At 47.2% G+C, this 13,903-nt stretch overlaps 1 protein-coding gene across 21 annotated transcripts in view; it reads left to right on the plus strand.

The window, feature by feature from the left end:
• The first annotated feature begins 63 nt into the window (after positions 1-63).
• The window catches only part of STYXL1 (serine/threonine/tyrosine interacting like 1), a 62,225-nt gene continuing 48,385 nt past the window's right edge, over positions 64-13,903 (plus strand). For 2 of the 21 annotated variants that reach the window (XM_070230596.1, XM_070230601.1), the window contains exons 1-2: positions 64-202; positions 10,178-10,281. In XM_070230596.1, the coding sequence (XP_070086697.1) occupies positions 10,179-10,281 (103 nt within the window). In that variant the 5' untranslated portion in view covers positions 64-202; position 10,178. 21 annotated transcript variants of the gene reach the window in all.

Genomic DNA, 13,903 nt, shown 5'->3' on the forward strand with positions numbered 1-13,903 from the left:
CCTCCACCTCCCAGATGTCGCGGTAACACGGCCACTTCCGGGCCGTAGAGGAGGAAGGTGGCCCGCTCGGTGGGAGTGCAGTCTGGGGTTGGGTCCTAGCGCGCGTCGTGTTCCGTGCGGCCCGTGTGGGAGGGACAGCCTGCGTTCGAGGCGGAAGAGGACGGGTTTAGGCTAGCAGAGCCTTAGAGGAGCCATTTTCCAGGTGCGGCCCTAGCCAGAGGCTCTGATAAGGAGATCGGCCAAGGTTGCGGAGCAGGCCCGGCAGAGGGGGTGCGGTCCTAGCTCCTGGCCTCAGCCAAACCCACCCCTCCTGCCCCTGGAGGCGGGAGGGGGCCCCGAGCTCAGGAAAGCTCTGGAAAGGAAAGGGGGGAGTGGAGGGGGGAGGTTGAGAGTCCCGGGGATGGGGCGGGAGGATGGGAGCTCCTCCGATCCGTCGCTCCCGTGCGCTGCCTTGCTCACACCCTCGCTGGTTCCGCCCGCCGTGCCGTGGTCCCTCGAGGTGCGGTGGGCCTTCGTTACGGTTTACAAAGCTTTAGAGGCAGCGCTGCTGAGATGCTGCCACCGAGCACTGACTTAGCGCTGGGCACTGCCGTGCGGCTTACAGGAGAGCAGTCCTGTGTTACAGAGGAGGAAGCAGGTATCCAGGTTCTAACTTGCGCAGTCGCCCGCGCCCTGCTCAGGTCCGCCCAGTAATGCTGTGAGCACGGGCACACTGTTTCTGCTTTAGGGATGAGGAAATTGGTTCAGTGGATTTGTTCAAAGCTTACCCAGATAGAAAGTAAGCATTTAGTTCCTGCTTATAAGGAGCTTATCATTTAAATTTACAAACTAAATTACAAGCTTCATCCCTTCCCCCCTACTGTTTTCTGGGCATAGAGTTCCTTGACCCAAAAAGTTCAGAGTCAAGTGGGACAAATAGAGAATGCGAGAAGTCACTCCCTTGATGGGAATGTACAAAGCCAGTGGGAGGACCAATGACTGAGCCTGCTTGGGAACGGTGGTTAGGGAAGCAGGAGTGTAAAAGGACAGATGTAAAGGGAACAGGAGAAGGGCGTGAGTGGTGACTGGCTTACTATTCCCTCCCTCCCGCTTGTTTATTGAGCTTCTAAGATGTGCCAACCAAATCTTGGTGCTGGATAATCAACTGCGAAAAAGATCCGCACAATTACTACCTTCAAGGAGCTCAGGGTGTAGTGGGGGAGACAGGTAAACTGCAAGCAGCATGATATGGGCAACACTAGGAGAATTACGACGTGCTGTGGGGACACAGGAGGTGCATCTAACCCATTTGGGGCGCAGGTGGGGACCATGTGAGAGAGGACCTCCAGAGGATGAAGCGTCTAAGCTGAGACATGAGTAGAGTAGGAGTTACTCAGTCGAACCGTTCAACTCCAGAGGAGGGAGAGATCCTCGCCTGGGCAAGGGAATTCTCAAAGGAGGGGTACTTGGTGGGGAGGGGGAGAGTCCCAAGAAAAACCTGGAGGTAGGAAAGCCTAGGCCTTTATTCAGGGGACACTTTTCTGTTGGGATGGGGACATGAGGACTAGCAGTATCCTTTATTTTATCATTGACTGTGTTCTCTGGTTAATTATTTACCCCTGTATCTTATCACTAGAACCAGAGAGCAGCTTGTGGTCATGTATGGCTTTCCTCTCTATCTTTATTGTCCAATACGTGACCAGGCTGAGAGTGGGTCTCTGAATTTTGAGTGAGTTGAACAGTTTTAGATAAGACTGGAAAAAGCAGGTTGGAAAAACCAGATTGCGCAAGACCTGTGAATGTTAGCTGAAAAGTCTGTACTTTATTCCTTGGGAAGTATGTGTTTATCAAAGGCTTTTATGATGCCACCAGAACCGCATTTGAGGAAGATTAGACTGACCTTGCTAAGGCATGCTAAGGATTCCAGGGAAAAGTGTGGAGCGCAGGAAGATTGTCAGGAGGCTGTTGTGTGAGATGATAAAGATCTTGAGTTATGTTGGTGGTCGCAGACAAGGAGAGGGTGGGGCTGATGAGGGGGTCTCAAGGAAAGATTTAAGAGTTTATGCTCATTTGAGTTTAAGAAATGCATGAAAGGGATGTGGAAAATCAGGCTGGAAGAAGTATATATGTACAGAAACAGGGAACTCGGGGGCCATGTGGAAGGAGAACTGGCTGGAGAGAAAAATCAAGAGCTCCGTTTTAGGTGGGCTGAATTGGAAGTGATGGTGAGTTGTCCACATGGAAATATCAGTGGACAGATGGGGGGTTACTCCCAAGTGGAAAGGTGGGATTGAAACTGAGGAAAGGCCAGGGCTGACGTCATCCCTGTAGAGGGGAGAGTTGAGGCCATAAGAGAGAAACTAGATTCACAGATTCTCAGGTTGCTCCCACATCTGGGCTCCATCTCCCCATCCCTGCCAAGTCAGTCAACCCCTGTCAGCATCTCCATGACAAGGAATCGCTACCTCCCAAGTCCTCTACTCTGGCCACCCCAAACAACTTGCCTATTGGAAAAGCTGTCCTTGCTTTCAGCTTCTAGCTGCTTCCCTTTAAATCCCAAGATTGTTCATAACTGTCTTAACAGCTGCTGTATCAAGCACTGGCTCTGCGCCAGGCACCATGCTCTCTGTTGCACCTGTAGCTGTTATACTGAACGTGCAGGGCAGCAATCAAGAAGCAGAGTACGATCGTAAAACAGCTTTGTCTTCATCTCTTCTCTTTCTTGAAATCTTTCCTTGCCCTTGGATTACATCTGGTCACCAGGACAGACTTAGTGCAATAGCCTAAATGTCCAGTTCACCTAAACGAGCAAAACTCTGAACTTAACTCAAAGGTAAAGTGCATGCCCTTTCCCTCTCGAACTTCCTTTAGGCTCCCACCTTTGGAGAGGAGACTGATTGACTTCTCTATTTCTCCATCTTGCTTCCTCATCCCCCCCTTCCCACCAGGCGCACTGAAGCTTCAGACCCATCAGTGTTGGTGGAGGGGGGTTCTAAGAGTAGAGAGATGATGGGGGCCAGCCCGGTGGTGCAGCAGTTAAGTTCGTACGTTCCACGTCAGCAGCCCTGGGTTCGCCAGTTCGGATCTCAGGTGTGGACATGGCACTGCTTGGCAAGCCATGCTGTGGTAGGCATCCCACATATAAAGTGGAGGAGGATGGGCATGGATGTTAGCTCAGGGCCAGTCTTCCTCAGCAAAAAGAGGAGGATTGGCAGCAGGTAGCTCAGGGCTAATCTTCCTCAAAAAAAAAAAAAAAAAAAAGAGTAGAGAGACGGGTAGGACACCTTTGTCATCTGGTGTTAATATTCTCTGACCTTGAGGACGGTTTGTAGCTGACTCCATCCTCCATGCAGTGGGTCTCTCCTACCTGTATCTCCCCAGACCTAGGTGGTTACACCTCAGTCTTGCTGCTTTCAGTTGCTCCCTCAGCCCCTGGTTCTGGAATCCCCCACTGCCTGCAATTGGTCCTGGTGGTCCCTGCAAGGGGCCCTCTTGGGCAAAGTCTCTCTAAGATGGTCTGATTGGTCCTTCCTCCTGCCTGGCCCACATCTGGTCTACAGGAAATACTTATGCGTCTTTTGCCCCAACAAATTCTGGGAGTGCAGGTTGTTTCAGATGCAGCTGCCTCTCCTTGCTTTGCTAACAGCTGTTCAGCCTCACACTTTTCCAGGCTGGGCCCACCACCAGCGTCTATGCCCACGCAAGCTTCGGAGGGTAGAGACCAAGCTATTCTAGGAGTTTTCTTTCTGGTTGCATGAATTGTTCAAGAAAGCTAAGACTTGTGCATGTTTGAAATCGGAGCGAGAGATGCTAATAGAGGGGAAGAGCTTTGAGATGCTGAGAGACCGAGAGGGAGACCAGGGGACACCCAGGGAGACTTGAGGAGGTTTGGGTAACTAGTAGCCACTGGCGAAGTGCTGGGCAGATGACGAATGACGACAAAGGGATTAGCTGGTGGCTATGGGGCCAAGATGAAATTCTGCAATGGGTACTTTCTGTGTGCCGATGTCCTACAGCCCAGACCCCATGCCAAGCTCATGGACTTACAGGTGGGGCTACACACACAAACTCACATCCACACACACCCCTGCATATTCACATCCTTGAACACATGAAGACGTGGCTCTACACAGGGGATGTATTTTTATTTTTTATTGCCATATAGTTTACATGTAATACAGTATACAGATCTTAAGTGTTCAATTAGATGGTTTTGACAGTTTACACCCTTGCGACCACCACCCAAAACAAACTATAGAACATTTTCATTATTCTAGAAAGTTCCCTCATGCTCCTTTCCATTAGTCTCTCCAAACAGCTACTTCCTGATTTCTATCACTATAGATTCGTTTTGCCTGTTCTTCAATGTATATTTTTATATACAAATATACAAATGCATTGACAGCCTCGTTGCCCCACTCTCACATATACACAAGCCCCACACATCCATATCCACTGACCATTTTTTACCCTACAATAGGCTTAGGCCACGGTCATGTACTATCAGATTTTTGCTGTTGGGTACGTGTATTATATGCTAACCTATGTTCTCTTCAACCCTACAGTCATACCTCAAGTCAAGTATTTTGGATCTTTCCTTTCAGGTTCTTGAGCTAAAATGAAGAGTCAGAAAGGTGGTAATCATTCCACCTTGCATGGGAGTTTATTTGCCTCTGTGTGCTCTAGGGTATTGGAAAATGGGGACGTGTTTTAAGCCAGAACTGTATTTAGATAAATAGCTTTCACTTTTAGTTGTGGCCCATACCTGCTGGAAGTCAAAGGATTTGGCTCTCCAACATACATTCCAGCCCAACAACTAGGAGGTGGTAGACTGGCGACAGCAGAGGCAGCCAGAAGCTGCTGGCAAGGCACTCCCAAGAACAGAGAGGTGCCGAGGGAGGCGGATCTAAGTCAGGAGCAGAGCCTTCAGTCCTGAGGCCAGCCAGAGGTCAGGGAAGTGAGGGCAAAGCTGTGAGCCTGGTCGGGGCAAAGGTCCCATGTCAGAGGAACAGAGGGTGGGGCCTAGGCCCAGTCAAGGAGCGGAGGAGAAGCATGTGCTGGAGGCAGAGTTGGAGGAGGTGAGACCAGACGTGGTGGTCATGGCCTTTGGGAGACTGTTGCAGTTCCTACCTCTGACAGCTGACTTGCTGCGTGGGTAGGCCTGTCCCCCTCACAGGACCACTAGGGTACCTCTCAAGGGTGTAGTGGGCCTAGGTTTGGGAACATGGAAGTGAAAGCAAGATAGAAGACAAGGGACAGGGATGTGGGCAGCTGGTCTAGGCCTCTGGCCCATACCTGTTGCTTCAAAATACAGAGATACTAGCGATCGCTAACAGTCGGACCTGGCGCCCCTCTGAACTAAGAGACACATTTCAGGACCACTTCTGGCCAGGGACTATGTCTTCTAGCTTTATCAAGGTTAAGGCCACAAAGAACATGTCAGGCCGGAATCGAGGAAAGACTGCACCAGGTCCCTTAGGATCCTGGCCCCCAGGCCACACCATAGGCTCCCCTTGCTTATAAACTTGGCCAGCTCCTGCTCCGGTCTTTGTCCTGAGATTCTCTGCATGGTGCTTTATGTCTACTGGACTTGTAGCTATCAGAGGCTCCTAGATGGAGTTGCAAAGAGAAAAGAAAGGTAGGAGTAAAGGAACATCTGTTTCCTAACCTCCTGCTCAGTGCCAGGCCGAGTGCTGGGCAATTTATGTCAGTTGTCTCAACATAACATCCCTCCACCTTCCCAGTGTGTATCACTGCCTCAGTTTACAGGTGACGGCACTGATGCCTGTCACTGCATTTAAGCCTTGGTCATCCTAGTACAGCCTCAGTTCCCCGCAGAGAACCAGGGCACAGTGAAGTTGGCTGTGGACCCCGACTTGTATCTGTGCAGTCCTCTGGTCCCTGCTCAGCCTGAGCCAGGAGCCCAAAGGGAAGCTGATGGTCTGGCTCATCTTACCCACTGGAAGCAAATGCCATCACTTGTGTCCCCCGAGACTGACTGGGGCTGAACGCTAGACAGAGCTCTCAGTGTCCTGGAACTCCTCTGACAGCAATGGTGTCAATGAGAATGGAAGGCTCCAGGCCTTGGTCAGGCACAGGGAGGCAAGAAGGGCTGGGTTTGGTCTGTTTCCCTCTTAGTCTCAGGCTATGCCTACCCCTAATGAAACACCCCTTCCCAACTGGCAGTTTTCCCCAGATACAGACACGTGCTCTCACTGGATCTGAGCTCACCAGTCCACCTGTCTCCAGACAGCCCTGTGCTGACTGGGAGAGAGAGCCACACACTAGCTCCCTGGTTTGAAGAAAGGCTGGGCCATCACTGGAAGGGTAAAGACCCTTCCTGCTGGTGGGTGGCCAGTGTGCAGGGACAAGGACTGTGTCGGCACCCTGCTCTCCTGACAGTGTAAGTGGGTCTGCTTGCCACCCGGAAAGTTGTGTGAATTTCTCAGACTGGTCACTTCTTAGGAGGATCAATCTGTCTCTCGCCCCATCAAGCTAGACCCCCAGAGGTGCTCTCTCTGACCCCTCTTCCCACCTGCCTGCCCATTCCCCTGCAAGAACTATCACATTAACTGCCCGGAAACTCTCTTATGAAGAGCTGTGCTGTGCTGAGAGTCCAAAGGGGGATGTCTTAAACTTACCATTTTGACACCACTGTTTTGAGCAGTCACTAGGAAAAGGAGACTTGTTAGAAATAATCAATATGAATGGAACTCAGTGGGAGAAACCATACTCAGTGAAGCCTGATACGATAAAAATCTGATTAAGGAATCAAATCTTTATTGTAAGATTCACACACAAAAAAGACTTGGTCTTGGCAAAAATAATTTTGGCTAAACAAAATTGAAAGGGAAAAAATTGGAATTGGTTAACTATGAAATAAAACCAAATAAGGAAGTAAAGTGGGTTAATGGAATTCACTAAGGAAAATGCTTTGGGCAAAAACTCATCAATGTTGGTTTAATGGTTTTATGTAAAAGCTCAGTATCAAAATATTCTTAGGGCCCAAACGGTGGAGCTAAGACGTCTTAAACCCTGCAGAGTTCAGAGTGGCGCTGGGAGGGACGTTGGTGCTCAGTCCTCCTGACTAGCCATGCCCCTCGTCTCACTCACACGAGCCACGCTGTGAGCTTCAGGCACTGCTCTCCCCCTTCTGCACTTTCCCGGCAGGTGAGCGGCAGTCTTGCTTGACCAGGGAGAGTGCCCCTTTTGGGAAGGAGGGAGGTCTGAAGGAGTTGATCCCTGGGGCTGGTTGGTTTGTACCTGGATGCCCGGAGACAGTCCCTCAGCTGGTGAATGAAGAGATGGAGCTTGTAATGGGGGAAAGTAGCTGGGAGCTCCAGGGTGGGCCCGGAGCCACAGACCAGGTAGGTTAGGAGCCAGCTGTTGGGTTAGCTTAACAAAGTTGTGGGACTAGACACAGAGTCCATCCTGTTACCACTTCCAAAATGGCCTAGACATGGCTTTTGGAGGCACAGGACCTGGGAGCTGACTGGGGGTGGGGGTGGGGAGGTCCTAAGGAGAAATCTAACTGTGGCATCTATATGTATGGCATCAAGTCAAGATGGCCCCGTTGGTGAAGGCAGGAATGGTGACTAACAATTTATTAATTCAAAACAGAGCACTACTCTGCCCCGAAAATCCCGGGCCCTGGGTGGGGATACAGCAGTGAACAAGAAGGACAGGATCCCAGCCCTTATGACCTGTACGTTCCGGTGGGGGGAGACTGCTGATAAAACAAGCAAACGAATGAGCCTGATAATGTCAGATAACAGCAAGTGGGGCAAAGACAAAGAAACTCATATTCTGAGAGATCGCCCTGACCACCATGTGAAGATTAGACTGTAGGGAGAAAGCAAGAGGCAAGAAGTCCTGTTGGGAAGTGTTATATCATCAGGAGAGAGAAGATCGTACTTGGTCTAGGATGTTAGCCCTAGAGGTGGAGAGAAATGCATGCATTTGGAATATATTTAGATAGTAGAGCTAATAGATTGGATGTGAGGGGCCGAGGGGCAGAGGGATTAGGGATGTGGAGTTGAGTGACTAGGTGGATAATGATGCTGTTTATTGAGACTGAGAAGACTACAGGACAAACCATTATTGGAGATGTGGGGCTGTGTGGATTAAAAGTTCTGTTCTGGCCATATTATATTTGAGATGCCCGTCAGGCATCCCAGTGGAGTTGGGTGCCCAGTGGAGAGCTCGAGCTGGGGCTGCAGTTTGGGACTCATTGGTAAACAAGTGGTATATTCAAGGGGCTAGACGAAGCACCTAGACTCAAGATCTTAGAGTGGTGGTTCTTAACTAGCAGTGACTTTGCCCTTTTCTTTCAGGGGACATTTGGCAATGCCTGGAAACATTTTTGGTTGTTACAACTGGGTGGGGGAATGTTTGCTACTGGTATCTACTGAGTAGAGGCCAGGGATGCTGCTCAGCATCCTGCAATGCACAGGTCAGCTCCCTACAACAAAGAATTATCTGGCCCCAAATGTCAGCGGTGCTGAGGTTGGGAAGTCCTGTCCTAGAGTGAGAGTGTGGATAGAGAAGAAAAGATGGCTCTGTCCAAGGGGCCTTCTTCTGTGAAGAACAGAGCCTCCTGCAAAGAAGACTGAGCAGGAACAGTCTGAGAAGCGGGATGGAAGCCTAGAGAGTGTTGGGGAAGGACGAGTGCTCAACTGGGCTAAATGCTGCTAAGAGACGCCTTTGTTTGAGCCCAGAGAGAAGTGACTAATGGCTTAGGCAAGATGGACTTTGTTGATGACCTTGAGAAGAGCAGTTTCTGTGGTTTGATGGGGTTAGAAGCTCCAGGGGAGAAGGTTGTGCCAATAGCCAACAATTACTGAGTGTTTCCTCCCTGCTCAGAATGCCTTACGTCTGTAATTTCATTAATCCTTATTTTACAGAAGTGGCAATACTATTATTACCCCTGTTTTACAGGGGTGGAAACTGAGGCACAGAGAGGCTAATTACTCCCCAACGTCAGGCAGCCGATAGTGGCAGAGCCAGGATTTGGACCTTTAGAGTTTGGAGGTGAGGAAGCGGAGGCAGTGGGTCAACACTAGGCTTTTGAGAAGCCTTGCTGTAAAGGCGAACAGCGACAGGTACAGTAGTGGGTGTTTGCATGCCGGCAGGAATGATCCGTGTGGAGGCTGGAATTGGTGACGGAGGGTAGGCTGAGAACCGAAGTCTTGAGGAGGTGAGAAGGATCCAGGGCCTGTGTCCACGGGGTGGCCTCTCCCGGGAGCATCGTACTGGTGACTCTGAAGTGGACCCTAACTGTTGTGAGCAAGATTACCGCTGGACTCAGCTTCTCCCCACCTGGTCCCTGTTGGCCTCCAGAGGTCTGCTGGGCAACTCCTTGTAGCCCCTGCCCCTGCAGGAAGCTGCTGCACAGGCCCAGCCTTCCCCCTCAGTGTCCCTGGGGCACCAGAGACAGCCCTGCCATCAGGGCCAGAGCCCAGGCCTGCCAGGCAGTTCTGTCAATGCACGGCAGCGAGTCTCCACCCCATGTTGACCATTGTGATCCTTATCCTCATCCTGATAGGCCCCTCACGAGGGGACTTGTGTCGGTCTCCTCAGGGTCTTCACTCACCACTCTCTCCCTGCTGTCGCCACACCAGGCTCCCCGACCTCTCTCAGATACCGAATGTTCTTTCCTGCTCCTTCACCCGCTATCCCTCTTCCACCTGGCTGTCTAGTCTAGCCTCCTATCTCAGCTTAGCAGTCCCATCTCAGACAGCCCTTCTCTGATCGCCCTAACTGGGCGAGGCCATCCTCCTAGCTCCTCCTCTGACCCTTGATGCTGACTTGTTGACAGTGCTTTTCCCTTGTGTCATGCATTTTGTGTCCAGTGTCTGCATTCCATGCTGAATTGTAACTGTCATGAGGGCAAGTCTAGTTTCCCATAGCTGTTTCCAGTGCCTGACATATGGCAGGCACTTGGTAATTATTTGGTGAGAGAACAAATGAATTGGTGAGTGTTTTACAGCCCACTTGGTATTTCTATGGCTCAGATATGTTCCAGATTTTGTTCTCCCCTGCACACATTTCACTACAAATTTTTGAAGCTTTCTTGATCACTTTCATCTTCACGTAAAGGTGTTTTAAGAAAGAATTTAATTCAGTATCTTACTTTGCGGCCATTTGTTTAAAATGGAAAGAGGTACTAAGCTTGCACATTATTGACTCTTCCCAACAGGATGGCTGATTTGGTTTTGTGTGAACCAATAGAGCTTTACAACATCTTGAATCAGGTCACAAAACTATCCAGATTGACTGAACCCAACTATCTCTGTTTATTGGGTAAGTATTTCAAAAAAATATGTTGCGGACAGTGTCCTTCAAACATTTTTGATGAATGAACAAACTTTTGGGGATGGGGGAAATAAATGACTTTAGAAAATTGTTAGACTCAGTAAGCATGGCTTAAAATTGCTGCTAACTGTCACATACTTGGAAATCATCCCAGATTAAATCTGGAAGAGAAGTTCCTGGAAGACTCGTGTTCTGAGTCCTCTTGTTATTGTTTTTAGTGAAATATTTTAAACATCTAACAAATATATGGTAACACTAGTAAACACTCAAGTACCCACCACTCAGATTTAACATAACGAATACAATGTTACACACATAGATGTACGCCTCTGTTTGTACCCCATCCTGGTCCCGTTCCTTTCCCTGCCAAAGATGACTGCTTCTGTACGCTGAATGCGGTGCTTTTCCTACTTGTAATGTGTTTTTTTGTCCAGTGCTCCATTCCGTGCTAGACTGTAAGCGTCCTGAGGGCAGGTCTAGTTTACCACAGTTATTTCCAGTGGCTGGCATATAGGAAGTGCTCAGTAACTATTTGCAGAAAAAAGAAATGAATTGGTGACTATTCATTTCACATTTTCACTTCCTGTGCAGGCATCCCAAAATAATGTGTGGTTGAAGCATTTACACAACTATACCGTAATGTCCAATCATCCTGCAACTTGCTTTTTCTTTTGCTTAAAACCATATTTTTGAGATCCCGTTCCTGTCTAAATGTGGAGATCTAATTTATTTATTTTAACTGTTAGGTGGACTCTGTATCCATTCCTTATTGATTGCAATGTGTTGCTTGCATTGTGTTGCTATTCTGAACAGTGCTGCATTGAACAACTGTGTGCATCTCTCCTTACTCGTGGGCAAGAATTTCTTCAGGTTCCCTACCTAGAAATGGAATTGCCAGTTGCAAATTCAGTTTCACTACATGATTGTCAAATTGCCCTCCAAAAAGATTCTGTCAGTTTAAACTCCCATCAGCAGTGTAAGAAACATTCCTATCAGTACCTGGTTTTGTCAGCATTTAAAATTTTTGCAATCAGGGCCAGCCTGCTGGCTGAGTGGTTAAGTTCGTGCGCTCTGCTTCAGTGGCCCAGGGTTTCCCTGGTTCAGATCCTGGGCACAGACATGGCACCACTCATCAGGCCATGCTGAGGTGGCATCCCACACAGCACAACCAGAGGCACTCACAACTAGAAGATACAACTATGTACTGGGGGGCTTTGGGGAGAAGAAGGAGGAAAAAATATTTTTTGCAGTCTAATTGGTGTGACCTGTATCATGATGTTTTTTCCCCCAATTAAAAAAATTGTGATAAAGTACACATAACATAAACATTTCCATCTTAAACCTTTTTAAATGTACAGTTCAGTGGTGTTAAATACATTCATAATGTTGTGCTGCTATCACCACCATCATCTCCATAGCTCTTTTCATCTTGTAAAACTGAAACTCTATACCCATCAAACAATAACTCCCTGTTCTCCCCTCGCACCAGCCCTGGCAACCACCACTCTACTTTCTGTTTCTATAATTTTAACTGCTCTTGTTACTAGTGCTGTTGAGTTGATTCCAACTCCTAGGCATCCTGTGTGTAGCAGAATGGAACCCTGCCTGGTCTTGTCGTGCCATCCTCTCATCTTCTGGTGCTATACCAGACAGGGCTCCATTGTTATTCATAGGGTTTTCATGGCCAGTTTTTTGGGGAGTGGATGGCCAGGTCCTTCTTCCTAGTCTTTCTTGGTCTGCAAGCTCTGCTGAAACTTGTCCACCATGGGTGACCCCACTGGTATTTGAAATACAGGTGGGATAGCTTTCTGCATCACAGCAACACGCAGCCACCACAGTATGACAAGCAACAGATGGGTAGTGTGGTTCTCTGGCCAGAAAACGAACCTGAGCTGTGATGGTGAGAGCGCCAAATCTTAACCACTAGACCACTGCTAGCCTACTCTTGGGACCTCATATAAGTGGACCACACAGTATTTATTCTTTTGTTGACTGGCTTATTTCACTTTGTATAATGTCCTCAAGGTTCATCCAAGATATAGCATGTGTCAAAATTTCCTTCCTTTTTAAGACTGAATAATATTCCGTTGTATGTATTTACTACATTTTGCTTATCCATTCATCCATTGATGGACACTTGAGTTGCTTCTGCCTTTTAGCTATTGTGAATGATGCTGTTGTGAACATGGGTGTACAAAATATCTCTGAGACCCTGCTTTCAATTCTTTTGGATACACCCAGATGTGGAATCGCTGGATCATATGGCAGTTCTCTTTTTAATTTTTTGAGGAACCGCCATAGTGTTTTCCACAGTGGCTGTACCATTTTACACTCCCATCAATAGTAGACAGGGTTCCAAGTTCTCCACATCTTTGTCAATACTTGTTATTTTCTGTTTTTTGTTTTTTTTTAAATAGTAATTGTCCTAATGGATGTGAGGTGATATCTTATTGTGGTTTTGATTTGTAGTTACCTAGTGATTAGTGATGTTGAACATCTTTTCATGTCCTTATTGGCCATTTGTGTATCTTCTTTGGAGCAATGTCTGTTCAAGTCCTTTGCTGATTTTTGAATTGAGATTTTTTTTTTATTGTTGAGTTTTAGGAGTTCTCTGTATATTCTGGGTATTAATCCTTGTCAGACATATGACTTTCAAATATTTTCTCTCATTCTCTGGGTTGCGTTTTACTCTGTTGATATTGTCTTTTGAAGTAGAGGATTTTAAAATTTTCATAAAGTTCAATTTGTCTATTTTTTCTTTTGTTGCCTATGCCTTTGGTGTCATATCCAGGAAATCATTGCCAAATCCAGTGTCATGAAGCTTTTGCCCTATGTTTGTTTTCTTCCAAGAGTTTTATACTTTTAGGCCTTATATTTAGGTCTTTGATCCATTTTGAGTTAATTTTTGTAGGTGGTGTTAAAGGGGTCAACTTCGTTCTTTTGCTTGTGGATATCCAGTTTTCCCAGCACCATTTGTTGAAAAGACTTTCCTATTTATGGTCCCTTGACATTGCGTATGAATTTTAGGATGGGTTTTTCTATTTCTGCAAAAAAATGTCATTGGGATATTGATAGGGATTGCACTGAATCTGTAGATTGCTTTGGGTAGTATTGACATCTCAACAATATCAAGTCTTCTAATACATGAACATGGACTGTTTTTCCATTTATTTTTCTCTTCTTTAATTTCTTTTAGCAATATTTTATAGTTTCCAGAGTACAAGTCCTTCATCTCCTTGGTTAAGTTTATTTGTAAGTATTTTATTCTTTTTGATATTGGAAATGGAATTGTTTCCTTAATTTCATTTTCAGATTATTCGTTGTTAGTGTATAGAAAAACAACTGATTTTTGTATATTGACCTCATGTCCTGCAACTTTGCTGACTTGATTTATTACTTATAACAGGTCTTTTGTGTGGAATCTTTAGGGTTTTTACATATGCGAGCATATCATCTGAGACTGAGATGATTTTGCTTCTTCCTTTCCAATTTGGATACCCTTTATTTCTTTTTCTTGCCTAATTACTCTGGCCAGAACTTCCAGTACTCTGTTAAATAGAAGTGGTAAAAGTGGGCATCTTTGTCTTATTCCTGATCTTAGAAGAAAAGC

This window comes from Equus caballus, chromosome 13 (assembly GCF_041296265.1).
Source record: "Equus caballus isolate H_3958 breed thoroughbred chromosome 13, TB-T2T, whole genome shotgun sequence".
Classification (NCBI taxonomy): Eukaryota; Metazoa; Chordata; class Mammalia; order Perissodactyla; family Equidae; genus Equus; species Equus caballus.